Source organism: Atractosteus spatula, chromosome 18 (genome assembly GCF_055471065.1).
Source record: "Atractosteus spatula isolate fAtrSpa1 chromosome 18, fAtrSpa1.hap1, whole genome shotgun sequence".
NCBI classification, from domain to species: domain Eukaryota; kingdom Metazoa; phylum Chordata; class Actinopteri; order Semionotiformes; family Lepisosteidae; genus Atractosteus; species Atractosteus spatula.
In genome coordinates, this window is record NC_142723.1 from 1355291 (window position 1) to 1370457 (window position 15167).

General features: G+C 54.6%; 2 protein-coding genes across 6 annotated transcripts; one reads left to right on the forward strand and one right to left on the reverse strand.

The window, feature by feature from the left end:
• Nucleotides 1–258: 258 nt before the first annotated feature.
• Nucleotides 259–9319, reverse strand: LOC148818309 (kelch-like protein 24). 4 transcript variants are annotated; one of them, XM_088936509.1, is made up of 12 exons: nucleotides 9195–9319; nucleotides 7663–7997; nucleotides 6711–7037; nucleotides 6112–6255; nucleotides 5534–5720; nucleotides 5100–5246; nucleotides 4587–4715; nucleotides 4029–4205; nucleotides 3564–3710; nucleotides 3140–3305; nucleotides 2962–3064; nucleotides 259–2642 (listed from the first exon to the last, which is right to left on the reverse strand). In XM_088936509.1, the coding sequence occupies exons 2-12, from the start codon at nucleotides 7960–7962 to the stop codon at nucleotides 2601–2603; spliced, it is 1869 nt and encodes a 622-aa protein (XP_088792635.1). In that variant the 5' UTR covers nucleotides 7963–7997; nucleotides 9195–9319; the 3' UTR covers nucleotides 259–2600. The 4 variants fall into 4 exon arrangements, with proteins under 4 accessions (XP_088792635.1, XP_088792637.1, XP_088792634.1 ...); XM_088936511.1 differs by having other exon boundaries at nucleotides 6954–7037; nucleotides 9195–9317; XM_088936508.1 differs by lacking the exon at nucleotides 259–2642 and having other exon boundaries at nucleotides 2781–3064.
• A 589-nt stretch (nucleotides 9320–9908) lies between these two features.
• Nucleotides 9909–15116, forward strand: crym (crystallin, mu). 2 transcript variants are annotated; one of them, XM_088936514.1, is made up of 9 exons: nucleotides 9909–9969; nucleotides 10613–10874; nucleotides 11216–11366; nucleotides 11648–11710; nucleotides 11923–12024; nucleotides 12124–12307; nucleotides 13463–13584; nucleotides 14571–14655; nucleotides 14854–15116. In XM_088936514.1, the coding sequence occupies exons 2-9, from the start codon at nucleotides 10711–10713 to the stop codon at nucleotides 14916–14918; spliced, it is 936 nt and encodes a 311-aa protein (XP_088792640.1). In that variant the 5' UTR covers nucleotides 9909–9969; nucleotides 10613–10710; the 3' UTR covers nucleotides 14919–15116. The 2 variants fall into 2 exon arrangements, with proteins under 2 accessions (XP_088792640.1, XP_088792641.1); XM_088936515.1 differs by lacking the exons at nucleotides 13463–13584; nucleotides 14571–14655; nucleotides 14854–15116 and adding an exon at nucleotides 12451–12659.
• The last annotated feature ends 51 nt before the right edge of the window (nucleotides 15117–15167 follow it).

A 15167-nucleotide genomic window follows, 5' to 3' on the forward strand; every position in this document is an offset into this window, starting at 1 on the left:
CTGCTGGCCCTACTCTGTTACACGCGGAGGTGATGAAGGTAGCAGTGGAAAGGGCAGCAATGTTTAGATTAGCTGACAGTTTTGTTGTTGTTAGCATTCACTAACATCAGTTTTGGGTAACTGCACTACCTAGTTTAAATCCTGCTGAAGCATTTCAATACCAAGTTTGGCTTATATGTGCATAAACGGGTACAAAGTCTTGCAGGATTTACACACTCCATTCCATTACAAATCCATTAATGAAGCAGTAAAGCAATCTTAACTTTCAATAGCACTTTATTCCACAGCCATGGTATCTCTTACAAAAAATTGAGTGAGGTTCAGGTAACCGCACTGAAATAGTAACAAAAGCACAGTGTTAACTTGCCACGTTTTAGAAGAAAAAGACTACTGTAAGTGAAAGGTTCATCGGGGTTGTGGCAGTACAATATTTCATCTGATTACCAAGACATAAAGGAAGAACTTGCAGCACAAGCTCAACCCAATAAAACCAGTCTGGTCTGAGGCAGCTCCTTGCCTGCAGTGGCAGTGGTCACCCTGTGTTCAGGCACAGCAGAAATAAACATTAACATAGGAACCGTGAGACAAAGTGTAAGGGAGCAGTAAGAGGCGAACAGACCTGACCCCAGAGGGTTGTTGGGTTTGCAGTACTTACTTTACCAGGATTTCACCGAACTGCCTTAACTTAAGAGCAGCCAGTTCAGGATCATAACAAAAATCCCAAAAGAACGATCCCTAAAGCACAATTATTTTAGGTGTGCTATATGAAACCACTCTGAAAGGCAAAAAAGCTACATATTGCATACTTTTTGCTCCCTGCCCACTAATTTCACAATCACTAACAAACAGGACACTCAGAATGCAGGATTGAGCAGAACAATTGGCACAGTTCTTCAGAGAAAACATACACACCAGTTAACCAACAGCAACAGCTTCACCAAAACATTTTAAATACCCAATCAAAAATAACAGTTACTCACCAGCCAGCTAGATTAGAAAGTAGAGATGTCATTACTAATTGACAGTATTAACACTCATGCCACACCTCATTAATAGTCACTGATATGCCCTTCAACTGAAGCACCTTACTAAGTATACTTAACGCAAAACATCCATGTAAGGAAAGCTCAGCACGTACACAATGTCTTCACTTAGCAATGAAAAATTCCAAAGGTCATGGCTCAGGACAGTGGGTTTTAAAAAAACCAAAACAATACAGTAATAAGAATATAGTTTCACAGTGACATAGGGGTCACAGGAGCAGCACAGATGTCATTTAATCTGAAAGTGTCATGAGCACTGAGGTACTTCAGCTTTTTTCCTGCAAAGTGGTGCTGATCAAAACCATTGAGAACACCTGTATTCCATGCACTTGGTTTTAGGACTTCAAATACAAGAAAGAGCAGAGAATCCTGCCTTGAAATAATTTGCATATCAAATTCCCCTTTTTACTGATGTTTTACATAAACATAAATCTGTCCCTAGATAAAGAGTTCACAGTTCACCTTTGATACTAAAACTGTAGATCTGACAACACAGCACAAACCTCACTGATTGTAAAGTCTTCTGTTAATACAATATGAGAAGCATCATATTGACATGCAATAGTGACAAACTGTTTTAAGTTACACTGGAATTTGTTACTGGACATACATAAAATTGCCCTGAAATAAGCATCAATGCTTTTAGTCTCATAATATTACAGTGACTAAAAAATAATTTTAAGATTATTCTTACCACTAGAAGGCGTGCTGTATATTGAAAATTGAAATGTACTGACAACCAAAGCCATGTTAAGAAAGTCAACTATTAAGATTAACAGCTTCTACCAAAATTTCTGTTTGAATAGATCTAAAACTATGAGCTTCTGTCCAGGGCAACCTGTCTTTAATTAACCTGATAAAAAGAATTACTATGATTTATTACTATAATGCACAAGTCCATGCCATTGTGGCAAAGAGTTTATGATCATTGAAGTTATTGATTAAAACCGTGCTGTTTGCATTAGGATAGGGAGTGACCGAATTTAGGGAACGCTTCCCCATAAATCAGGATACAGAAAAACTGTTTTACACATGGAGTGGCACTTATGAGTCCTGATCACATAACGTCTAAAACAAGTCACATCGATGAGCAAGGCAGCTGCAGACAGGTGAACCTGGCTAGTTTGTTTAAGGTAAGGAATCAAAGAACAGGCTTGGTTTAGCGTTCACCTTTAAAAAAATTTCGGCACCGCACAAAAACACAAAAGGAGGGTAAACGTCAAGAATGACATCACTGAAACCACCTACATTACTTATTTTGGCCGTCTTTGCACTTAAAAAAAGCAGGCTCCTAAAGGTTGTCTTGCAGCTGAAAAAAACCAGCGTGATGGATTTCCAGCGTGCTGTTGAGCTCGTGTGCGATTTCCTGTCCCTGCCGCTCCTCGCTGTGGTCACAGATTTAATTATCCAAGTGCAGCTGAGAGAGCTCCTAGCCTCCCTGCCCGCTGGCCACACACATGGCAGCAACGCAGTGCCGGCTCCACGGGCAAAACCAAGCACTCCTCCGGGGGGAGTTTTCCATTAAGCCGATCCGATCCCGTGGATCATCCCGGGAGCTTAACTCCTTAACAGACTGAACAGTGCGTGGCAACATGGCAACTAGGAAAAATACAAATAAAAAAAAACCACAGTAACACTTCAATCAGCTTCTGGGACCTACCAACAGCAGTCTTTTCCAGTCCAAGCCGTCCACCTGACCCCCGCACCAGGCAGAGCTGGTCTGCTCTGAGGGTCCCAGCATGCAATGCTCCAGCTCCCCTGTGCGAGTAGAACTTCCTGCCGAGCGGGAGCTGGCTCTTTGGCGGAGTCTGGAGTCTGGGCTTCACGGGGCCTCCGGCCGGGATGGCACTCAGTTCGCAGGGAACTCTCGGTCCGAGGCCGTGCCAGGCCGGCTGGCGCCGCGGGCGTCCTTCCTCACCTGCAGGGACACGCAGCTCAGCCAGCTGCGGCTGGTGGGCATCTCGCCGACGATCTCCCAGCTGTCCGCCTCCTCGCAGTACCGCTCGATGGTGTCGTGGTACCTGGGGAGCACGGGCGGGGGTCAGACTCCGCGCAGCGCCAGACCGCTGTACCCGCCTGTGCGCGGGGTCACTCACCTGTCCCAGCCCTCCTCCCCTCCCAGGACATAGATCCGGCCGTCCACGACAGCCACGCCGGGGCGGTACCGCCTCTCCTTCATGGGTGCGCACATGGTCCACTGGTTGGTTTTGGGATCGTAGCACTCCACCTTATCCGTGTTCTCCGTAGAGGCATGCCAGCCCCCTGTCAGGGAAAGCAGGAAGTACGGAGGCACGAGAGAACAAACTTTGCCCCACCAAAGTCCCAGCCACCACCCAGTTGTTAAAATAACTGGATCTGACGTCTGCGTTTAATCAAAGAATTAACTAAAAAGAACAAAACTGGACTTCTACCAGCACAGACCTGCCTTTTTTTGCACAGTGTGGGGTTTTACTATAATTCACTCAATAATGACCGAAGAGATGCTGAACGAAAAGCAATGACACTGAAAGTTACTCTCACCGATGACGTAAATCTTGCCCTTCAGGATGCAGGCTGCGGAGCCGGAGCGGGCAATCTGCATGGGCGCCACCTCGGTCCAGCTGCAGAGCTTGGGGTTGTACACCTGAGCCAAGTCCATGCCATCGCCATCCTCCAGAACAGCTCCCCCTACAGGGCAAGAAGAGACGTACACAATCCCTGGCCGTTAACACGCCACGGCACACACTGCCCGTTCAGAGGAGAGACGGAGCCCTGTGTACATTCCCCTTCGTTCCCCAAAAGGGGAATTCAAACGCTTGTGAAAATACTTATCTGGTGAGATGGGCCTTAAGAAAAACATGGCCACATCTCAAGGGCACTGCAAACTTTAGAAAAGACTGTAGAAGTGAATGATGGGCTGACGATGTGGTCACGATGTGCTCGGGACACGCTGGCCCGCACCCTGGGCTTCTGGGTGCTATTCAGCAGGGCGCCAGCCTCTCGTACCCGTGACGTACAGCAGCCCATCCAGGGCCACCACCGCTGGGCTGGTCACCGCCATCTTCATGGACTCCACGAAGTACCAGGTGTTGGTGTGGGGGTCGTAGCACTCCACCGAGTCCAGCCTGGAGTGGCCTTCCCAGCCCCCCACCGCAAACACGAAGCCGTCCAGCATGGCCAGCCCTGCGGGAGGAACAGACACGCCGAGCTCCTGTCACCCACCGGTTCACCAGTTCACTCTCACTCCCGGCACGGCCTCGCACGTGAATTCACTCTCTCACATTCAATCATTCACTAACGCTTTTAAGCACCCTTCCAGAATGCTACCCTCATGTAAAATCTTAACAACAGGAGGACGGGTTACGACAGACCTGCAGCGATTCAATACCCACACAGACCCGGTCAGACATACTGTACAAGTGAGTACTAGGAAGACGCCCAGAGTTGTGCTTTTGCCGGGCTGCAGGCATCACCCAACGCATCAAGGCTACCCTGCCCTGCGGCCTGTGCCGAGACGACGTCAAACGTGCCGCGTTGGGCCCCGGAAGACCCCCGAGTGCCCACCCAGCTCGGAGCGAGCCACGTTCATGGGCGCCATCTCCAGCCAGGAGTCGAAGCAGGGATCGTAGCGCCACATCTCGCGGCTGGCGGAGCCGTCGGGGAACTCGCCCCCGGCCAGGTACAGCGTGGAGCCTGGGGGAAGAGCGGAGAGCACGCTCAGGACTGCCGGGTCTCTCTCCACACTGTGGGGACACTTCATCTGGAAAACAACTCATTTCAGATTGCAGGATGACACCAATCTGATCTTTGGTAAGCAAAATAAGTCACCGTGGGACGCCGAAAGCCACCTCATTATCGACGTTGAAAACTGTACCGCTGAATGATTTCAGTGGTCGTGATTGCACATTCAAGTAGGGAGCTGCGTCAGCATGTGTAGCCAACAAAGGAACAAGTTAACGTTTATTCCATGCTGAAAAGGAGAGAGAAGAAAACCCCATGCTGTGTTTTGCCTCTCCTTCTCTCATGCCGTTAACCCAAAGGACGAGACGCAGGCCAGGCAGGTCTCTGCGGTGGTACCTGACACCACCAGGCCGTGTTTGCTGACGGCGAAGGGCAGGCAGGCGAGTGACTTCCACTGGGCGGTGACGGGGTCGAAGCTCTCCACGCTGCGCAGGACCACCTTGTCGTCTTCCCCCCCGACCGTCACAATCACCTCGGCTGTGCCTGCGGAGAGACGCGCGGTCATTCCGAGCTGCAGGGGTTTCCCTTGGCTGGCCCCACCGCGAACCCCACTGAAGCTCACTGAACCCCACTGAAGCTCACTGAAGCTCACTGAACCCTGAGACCATCCATCAAACCCTAGCCTCTTCACCCAATAGACAGTCACAGTGATCCGGAGCCTAATCATGAACTCAGCGCCAAGACACAGGGCAAGACTTGACACTGTCCGCCCTGCCACACCCAGAATGAGACACTCAGAAGCCCCCCCAACAGGAAGTACGGCGGCGTACCGGTGGACCTGCGGGGGCGGGTCCGTGGGCCGAAGAGCTCCCCGCGCCGGTCCTGCAGCAGCATGTAGTCCTTGGCCTCGGAGATGAGCCGCTGGCACTGCAGGGACTCCTGCACCACGCCCAGGGACTCGATGACGTCGTGGATGTAATAGGGGCTGATGAGGGGGAGGCGGACGTGCTCCAGCACCTGCGGGATAGCCCAGGCTCAGTTCCGCGCGCACGGGCAGGAGCAGGCTGGAATACTCCGCGCTACACCGAGGCAAGGGGAACCCCCCCTCTCGGCCCCCGCGATCATCCGGACAAACTCACATCCGGCCAGCTCGCAGACGGCTTATTGTTCCCCACATCCCGAAGGCAGGCACGATCCCCCGCTTACGCAAGATGGACCAACCTCATGGTCTTTGCCCCCGAGACCACGGCGTTCAAGCTCAGAGACAGTTTAACTGGTGCAATGTGCTGCACAGAGCAGCACACGAAGCACTTTGTTATAACCAGCACCATAGCGGACGCACTTATCCCGGGAAACGTCTAATCAATAAAGGCCTCGGCAAAGTTCGGCAATGAGACACCCTGGATACCTTTTCAAAGCTCTGCCTGCGGGAGGCGCTCTTCTCCAGCCACAGCATGACCGCCTCAAAGACAGTCTCCTCCTTGGGCACGTTGAGGTGATCGCTGGCGATAATCTCCGTCAGCTTGTCGGCAGACAGCGACAAAAACTCCTCCTGCCAGGAGGAAACAGAGCATCACCATCAGCACATAAACTGGGACACAGAACACAGACCACAACAATGACACGACTGTGAACAGGACCGCTTAAAGCCCTTGGGGGTGGGAGTTTGCTGGGCTGGCCTTAAGTGATGTCGCTAATGGACACCCCTCTCCTCCAATCAGAGCCGATCCTCCCGCAGGGGGGGGCGGTGCCTGTGCCATGCTAAAGGGGGAGTGTCTCAATGGTGGGCGGGGCCAGGGGAGTGGCTACTCTTCCTGAATCTCCCCCGTGTGCGGTCGCGGGTTTCACGGCAACGTGAAACGCGGTCGGCTCTTCCAAATCGGCAGGTATAAAAAAAAAAAACAGCTTCTCTAAATCCAGAAATTCCGCATCGGCAGTGGTTTCTGAGAACACAAGGAAACAAGAGGCCAGGAGCAGAACAGGGAGGAGGCTGGGGGCTGTGGCCACCTGGCGGCAGACGGTGCTGAAGTGCTGCAGGATGTACTCCATGCTCCGGCGCTCCAGCTCCCGGCAGGAGTGCGCCTCGGCGAAGCAGTGGATCCCCACGCAGTTCATCTCGTCCATCTGCCGCTCCATGAACGTGCAGCAGGCCTCCCGCACGGCCATGATGTCCAGCAGGTTGGCGGCCGCCAGCAGGGCCTGCACGTTGGCCCTGGTGATGACCACCTCCGCGGTGTAGGCGTAGCTCACCAGCACGCCGATCATCTGCGGCTCCACCCCGCTGATGGACACCCTCTCCTGCCGGGACTCCATCAGGTCCGTGGAGAACATGGCCTGGGGGAAAGGGAGAGAGGGACCAGCAGGGCGTCTACCTCGCTGCACGGGCACAACTCTCGACGCAGACTCTGGGAATACACCAAGGCGCCCTGGGCGAGAATCTCCTAAGCATCACAAAATAATAACGGGGACTGGAATCGCACCCTTGACCCTGCTCAGACACAGGAGTGCTAAATGCAAACGCCACCCCTCGGGAGAACTGCCCCCCCCTTGAAGTGACTTTTCACAGCCAAAACAGCTCTGTGAGATTCAGACTAGGTTGTACACGTTAAAATAAGTGACAGACTATACGTTCATAAAGGTTTCTAGGTCACTAGGGAAACTGGATAGAGAATGGATGGACATGGCCAGCCTCCAGGGTCTCTAACTGGGGTCCCCAGCTGATTAGAGGTGAGGGACTGTGGTGTTTCCCTTTCTCCAGAGGGGTGACTGCGGTTCGGTTCTCTTGTCTCCCCTGAGCCCACCTCAGTTTCAGTCTGAATAGACTCTGGGCTGTGATTCAGGCATTCTGTCCTACTGTATGGCTAGAGAAGATGTGCTCTCACATACACACGCACGCACGCACGCACGCTCGCACGCACGAGAGCGTGCCGAAAGTGCCCGTCGGTGCCCGCTGAGCCACCTGGAAGTAGGAGCTGAAGGAGGCCAGCACGATGCGGTGGCAGGGAAACTCCTGGCCGCCGCAGCACAGGACGACGTCGCAGAAGGCGTTGTTGAGGCGCAGGCTGTTCAGGCCCTCCAGCACCCTGTTGGGGTGCCGCGCCTCCACGAACACGTAGTCCTCGCTGTCCAACGGCGCCAGCGCGGAGCCCGGGTCCTCAGGGGGGCTGGAGGGCGTCGCAGCAGGGGCGGGGGCCTGGGGGGTGGTGACGGACGAGAGGGCAGGGGCGGGGGCGGCGGCGACGGCAGCCATGGCGTCCATCTTCCCACGACACTCCCGCCTAAGGGATCCGCGGGCTGCGGAACGGAGGGGAGAGATAACCGGTCAGGGGTCCGGGCCACTCCAGCCTGCCCCGTGCCGCACCAGGGAAGCAGGAGGGCCGCCTGGGCGCAAGGCAGGAAGAAGGGGCACCGCCGGGCCGGGGCAGATTCAGTTCCTGGGGAACGGCAGGCAGAGACCGCCTGAGCCGAGCCCCGCCCTTAAGGGCCCCGAGAGCTCAGGGCCTGCAGCTTGTGCGGCTAATCAGGTTGGGTAATAACACCACAGGGCTCCCAGCAGGACTAGGACTCCCTCCTGAATCACACTGTCTTCATTAGGAGCAGGTATGTCCAAGACAGGGGTGAAGGGAGATTATAGGTTAATTAAATCACACAAAAACTGTGATTCACAGGCAATCTCTCCTGGAAATACAGACACAACTGAACATCTACTTCTTCGTGTGGACATTCGCCAGAATTACTGCAGCTGTGCATACTTCAGCCGTCTCTTTCGGACACTGTTTTATTGTTAAGCGCCTTGTGACTGTGAGGATGCTACATAAAATAAAGATAATTACAGTAATAAACCTCAGTCTTTCGACACCGTTTTATAAGCCCGGAGAAGCCACTGAAACGGGGATGGAGATTACACCTCTAGTGATTTAGGACGAAAAACGGCTGAAAAAACTGAGTACAGTACGTGACAGCCCACTTGACGGTTTCTCAAAAGCTGCACACGATAATACTATATGGTATTCAATTACTCCTCTATCGATCCCTGATGCTTTAGACCCTAGGCAGGCGAATCCGCACATCGCCAACACGGACCAGAAACAAACTAGCGCCGCTGCAGGTCGGCATCACGCGTTTTCAACACAGTTTACAAGTTATTTTGGCTAAAAAGCGGATTCTGCCCCCACCGTTTTTATAGGCTTTGAAGGTTTGAAGGAGTAAGAGCACAGTGACAACGAGAGACGCCCACAGTGTCGGGTCCAGAAAGAACATGTTTTCAAAACCAGTGCACTGAGACCACCTCAGCCCGCTCCTGTGCACACGGACGGAAATTATTCACCCATCACATACAACTAGCGTTAACATCACTTGGAGCAAAAAAACACATACATAAACATACGTGCTAGCCCCTATCAAGTTATTCCTCGATTGCACCGACACTGCTAATTTAGAGAAGGAAAATGAATTTATTTAGAACTTATTTATTAGGGGGGTTAATATTACCTGTCGTCCCAAGCCATGGCCATCTGACAGCCTAGTATTCGCACATAAATAATGCAAATCAGACTCCACAAATGTGGACTGAACGCCGTCACGCCATCTCCTTAGTACCACGCACGTCAACTCCCGTCAGGAAAGCAAATGGGACGCACGGGTGAAGGGAAAGGTAACAGCGCCCTCTGCTGCGCGGGAAGAGTAGGCGCACCCCGAGGTGGGCCGGACTCCTGCGCCTGTTTTTTAGGAATCGATAGATAGAGACTTTATTGATCCCGAAGGGAAATTGATGTGTTACAGCAGTCCAGCCCAAGATGAGCAAAAAAACAAAAACAGATATCAGAATAGACGAAAAATTAAAATACGTACAGCAATACAACATAAATAAGATAAATACAGAGGTGTGTGCAAAATATGCTCACTGTAAAAACAATATGTGCAAAATGTGCATAGGTATATACAGATTGAGTGTCCAAAAAAAGTACAACGGAGCAACATGCTGTCCATAGACGAGCAAACGAAGGGCTATCAGAATGCTGCGTTTTGCACAATTACATTAAAAATTAAATACCAACAGCGGCCCGTTGCACAAACCAAGATTTTCTTTCCTTACACAATAAACTCCAACGTACTCAAATACATGTGACATGTGACTAAGACGCGCGTCGCCTCTTTTTCGTCCCTTATCTCGGGGGACGTTAACAGCCTTTGCCGGAGACAGCTGAGCGCTCCCGTGTTCCTTCGGGATGAGAAATGTTTCTGCAAGGAAGGAATTAGATGGGCTGTGCGTGAAGGATAGTATTCGTGGCCTTACCAATATATACTGTAACTGATTTACTACAGTATTCCTTACAGAGGGCGCCCTCAAGCACTAATGCGGCTGCTTACGTTTAACTCTCAAGTTACACATTGTACAAGGGCTATCGAAACAGACCCAGACAATTCGCCCGACTGGTGTGTGTGAATTTCGTAAACCTAACAAAACAGAAAAAGAAAAGAACATTTCATTGCAATTTACTGTGAATGCAGCCGATGGGTCGTGCGTCTTTATTCGTACTTTGATTAGTTTCGTAATATACCCTCGTTGTAGTACTAACAACTCTGGAAGTCTGAAACATAACTTTGACGCACTCAGTTTTATGTTTTAAGTAAAGTTCTGTGCATTTTTCGGAAAGTCAACTGATCTGTTGCCTGTTCTCTCCTTCGGTGTGAAACGTCCCACTGCTGAAAAGCTCTTTCAGAAACCCGAAATTCAAGTCGGTAGTGGTAACTACTGTACTTCCATAAAGATAGTGCGCAGCGTGATTTCGAGTCAGCGTGTGAAAAGTTAACGTTTTACGCCTTTTCCTTAAGCGTAAGAAAAGCTTTACGGTTACTGCACTTTAACCCCGTTTTTGGTATCTATTTTCCCTCGCATGCCAGTATAGGAGAACATTTACTTCTGTCGAGCGTGCACGGGCGAGTATCGGGATCCTAGCGCGCCGGACGGACTCCCCTAGTGTCTCACCGCCGCATTCCTGTTGAAATGTCGGGGCTCCCCGTGCTGATCAGCGGTTCGGAGGTGGATGAGCTGCTCCGGTACCAGGACCTGGTGCCCCGTCTGGAGGCGGCTCTGGGCCAGTTTTCCAGCCGCACCGGGGAGGTGGTGCAGCCGGTGCGCACGACTCTTCCCCTGGAGAAGTACAGCGGGTAACCTCGGCCATCGCACCTGTATATTTCTTACTTTATTCATAGCCAGCATTTCATCTCGGGGTGTTATTGTAATCCTGATAACGCAGAATGAGCCAACAACAAAAAAAAAAGTTTTTTGAAGGGAGTTACTTGAAGCGAAGAAAGGCGCGACTTAACGATTATGAATGTCGCCTCAAAGTCAGACCCACATTTGTATTTTTTTTTCAAAACGTCTTTCAATAAAAATCAGGACAGTAACAATAGCGACCCCCTATGCATCTTTACAACCTGCTGCCGACCTCGTCCAAAAGCTGCGTGCGGATCTGTTCTATAAAACATCTTTATCTCCCGGCGTGCAGGTATTTAGGGGTGATGCCTGCCTACATCCCGCAGGATGATGTATTGGCCACCAAGATGGTGTCGTTCTACCAGCGGGGTGAGGGCTCCTCCATGGCCAACCACCAGGCCACGGTGCTGCTGTTTGACCCGGAGCGGGGCGCCCTGCAGGCGGTGAGCGTGTGTCTGAATTCGGCCTCGGTGCCCTCAGCCTGCGTGTTGGCGTCGCCTCCTTCCCAGCGCTCCGCTGTGCTGGGCTCGGGGGCGGCCTGCCTGCCTGCCTCCCGGGCCCCCCGCACGAGGCGAGCGAGGCTCCGGGCCCAGCCCTTCCCGAGGCACTCTTCTCCGACCCTGACACGCGTTCCCCCCCCCCCGCACCCCTTTCCTCCTTTCGGGGTGCGGCCTGCTGTGCTGCGGGGGGCGGGAGCGGAGACTCATTCCCGCGTGTTTCGCAGGTCCTGGATGGGAAGGCCATCACGGACAAGAGGACGGCGGCCGTTTCTGCGATCGCGACCAAGGTAAGGGCCCGGCCGCCTGGCTGCGGTCCTGGAACCCGGGCCCGGCGAGGTCCAGTGGGGCAGACGGCCGCTCAGGGCCCGCTTGGCTTCTGAAACGCCCCGTTGGCAAGGTTACCGTGTCCGATCACACGGTCAGGCTGCCAGCGGCTCGTGGCTCTCCCTTGAGCCCGCCCCCCGTCCTGAGGCGGCCTCTCTCGCCCGTGTTCCCGCAGCTCCTGAAGCCGGCCCGGGCCGACGTGCTGTGCCTGCTGGGCGCGGGGAACCAGGCGCTCAGCCACTACGAGGCCTTCACCCAGATGTTCCCTTTCAAAGAGGTGAGGCGGGACGGGCGCCCTGGTGCCGCGGGCGTGTGCGGGGTGGTCCTGCCCCCGCCCGGGCGCCCTGGTGACGCGGGCGTGTGCGGGCGGCCCTAGGTGCGGGTGTGGAGCAGGACGAGGGAGAGGGCGCAGGCGTTCGCCAGCTCCGCGCGGGGCCCCGTCGCGGTCTGCGGCTCGGCGCGGGAGGCCGTGCAGGGCGCGGACGTCATCGTCACCGTCACCATGGCGACGCAGCCCGTGCTCCGGGGGGAGTGGGTGAAGCCGGGGGCTCACGTGAACGGTCAGTGGTCGCCCTGGGGCCGTGGGGGGGGGGGGTGCCTGCACCTTTCTGCATTGCCTTTCCTGTTCAAGCACAGGTGCCACTGTCAGCACGTGTGAAAATACGTAATATTTAGATTTTTTTAATTATTATGTATTTTACAGGAGTCATGAAAACCTTCTGCGGTGCTTGTGTCAAATACATTACTGAAACAAGTTCAAAACCTTTTCTCGGTTCAGTGTTTTTCCGTCTCCCAGTGCCCTGAGAGTAGTTCCTGTTTTCCTTCCCCATGTGGTCCTGAGCTACAGCTCGCAGGGCTTTCCCCAGAATGGGAGCACAGCCTTCAGAAATGAACGTAATGCCACTTGGCTGTGTCGTACCAGTTAGTAGGTGCGATGGATCAGGACAAAATGACAGGACGAGGGGCCGGAGGGAAAGGAGAGGCAGGGAGGGCCGGACTGGGGGCGTTTCGTGAGAAGCCCCTGGAGGAGGACGGGTAGCTGGGGCCCGGAGCCCCTGGAGGAGGGCGGGTAGCTGGGGCCCGGAGCTCCTGGAGGAGGGCGGTAGCTGGGGCCCGGAGCTCCTGGAGGAGGGCGGTAGCTGGGGCCCGGAGCCCCTGGAGGAGGGCGGGTAGCTGGGGCCCGGAGCTCCTGGAGGAGGGCGGTAGCTGGGGCCCGGAGCTCCTGGAGGAGGGCGGTAGCTGGGGCCCGGAGCTCCTGGAGGAGGGCGGGTAGCTGGGGCCCGGAGCCCCTGGAGGAGGGCGGGTAGCTGGGGCCCGGAGCCCCTGGAGGAGGGCATAGCTGGGCCCTGGAGCCCCTGGAGGAGGGCGGTAGCTGGGGTCCGGAGCCCCTGGAGGAGGGCGGTAGCTGGGGCCCGGAGCTCCTGGAGAAGGGCGGTAGCTTTGGCCCGGAGCTCCTGGAGGAGGGCGGGTAGCTGGGCCCTGGAGCCCCTGGAGGAGGGCGGGTAGCTGGGGCCCGGAGCTCCTGGAGAAGGGCGGTAGCTTTGGCCCGGAGCTCCTGGAGGAGGGCGGGTAGCTGGGGCCTGGAGCCCCTGGAGGAGGGCGGTAGCTGGGCCCTGGAGCCCCTGGAGGAGGGCGGGTAGCTGGGCCCTGGAGCCCCTGGACGAGGGCGGTAGCTGGGGCCTGACCGCGGGACGCTCAGCTGTGTCGCTGTGCAGCGGTGGGGGCGTGCCGGCCAGACTGGAGGGAGCTGGACGACGCCCTGATGCGCAGCGCGGTGGTGTACGTGGACAGCCGTGAGGGGGCGGCCCAGGAGTCCGGGGACATCATCCTCTCCGGGGTACGGTACAACACCCGACTTCGGCCTTCCCCTGCTAACCCGTGGGCAGAGCTGTTTCACACATGCATGCGCCTAGTGCTGTAATACTTTCCCACTACGGCAGACGATCGCAGCTCCAATTGTCTTACCTTTCCTCCACTCTGTCTCTGCTCTGGCCCTGACGTCACGATTGTGTCCCCAGTCTGTCTCTGCTCTGGCCCTGACGTCACGATTGTTTTCCCCAGTCTGTCTCTGCTCTGGCCCTGACGTCACGATTGTGTCCCCAGTCTGTCTCTGCTCTGGCCCTGACGTCACGATTGTGTCCCCAGTCTGTCTCTGCTCTGGCCCTCACGTCACGATTGTGTCCCCAGTCTGTCTCTGCTCTGGCCCTGACGTCACGGTTGTTTTCCCCAGTCTGTCTCTGCTCTGGCCCTGACGTCACGATTGTGTCCCCAGTCTGTCTCTGCTCTGGCCCTGACATCACGATTGTTTTCCCCAGTCTGTCTCTGCTCTGGCCCTGACGTCACGATTGTTTTCCCCAGTCTGTCTGTGCTCTGGCCCTGACGTCACGATTGTGTCCCCAGTCTGTCTCTGCTCTGGCCCTGACGTCACGATTGTGTCCCCAGTCTGTCTCTGCTCTTGCCCTCACGTCACGATTGTGTCCCCAGTCTGTCTCTGCTCTGGCCCTGACGTCACGGTTGTTTTCCCCAGTCTGTCTCTGCTCTGGCCCTGACGTCACGATTGTGTCCCCAGTCTGTCTCTGCTCTGGCCCTGACGTCACGATTGTTTTCCCCAGTCTGTCTCTGCTCTGGCCCTGACGTCACGATTGTTTTCCCCAGTCTGTCTGTGCTCTGGCCCTGACGTCACGATTGTGTCCCCAGTCTGTCTCTGCTCTGGCCCTGACGTCACGATTGTGTCCCCAGTCTGTCTCTGCTCTGGCCCTCACGTCACGATTGTGTCCCCAGTCTGTGTCTGCTCTGGCCCTGACGTCACGATTGTTTTCCCAGGCTGAGGTGTTCGCTGAGCTGGGGGAGGTTCTGAACGGAGCAAAACCAGCCTTGCGTGAGCAGACCACCGTCTTTAAATCCCTGGGTGAGAACGGGCACGCTGGGTAAACGACAGACGCTGTAGCTGTGGGCAGAGGCTTGTTCTTATTGATCAGCGATTAGGCAGTAAGGGTTCTGGATGTCTGTACAGCAGAATCACTCTCACGCTGTCAGATAAACCAATATCCCGTTGAAGCGGCTCTAGGGTGTCTCATTCAGGGCCCCGCTGTGCTCTGTGTTGCAGGGATGGGGGTCCAGGATGCTGTTTCGGCAAAGCTGGTGTTTGATGGCTGGAAGGCCCGGCGCTGAGCGGACTGCAGAGCCCCAGCGAGACTCCAGCAGCTGGAGAGCACTGGCCAGGAGGAGGAGAGCTGGCGGCCGACACCACACGCTCTGCCGAGTCCCTCAGGAGCCGTGTTCTCTACCAGCGCGCGCGCACATCAGATTTACTGTAATTCAAAAATGCTGAAGCCTATTAAAGGATAAAACCCTGAATTTTAATGCAAAGTTAGTTTAAATTAGAACCCTCTCCATTAGCAGAATCACAGTCTTTCTTTT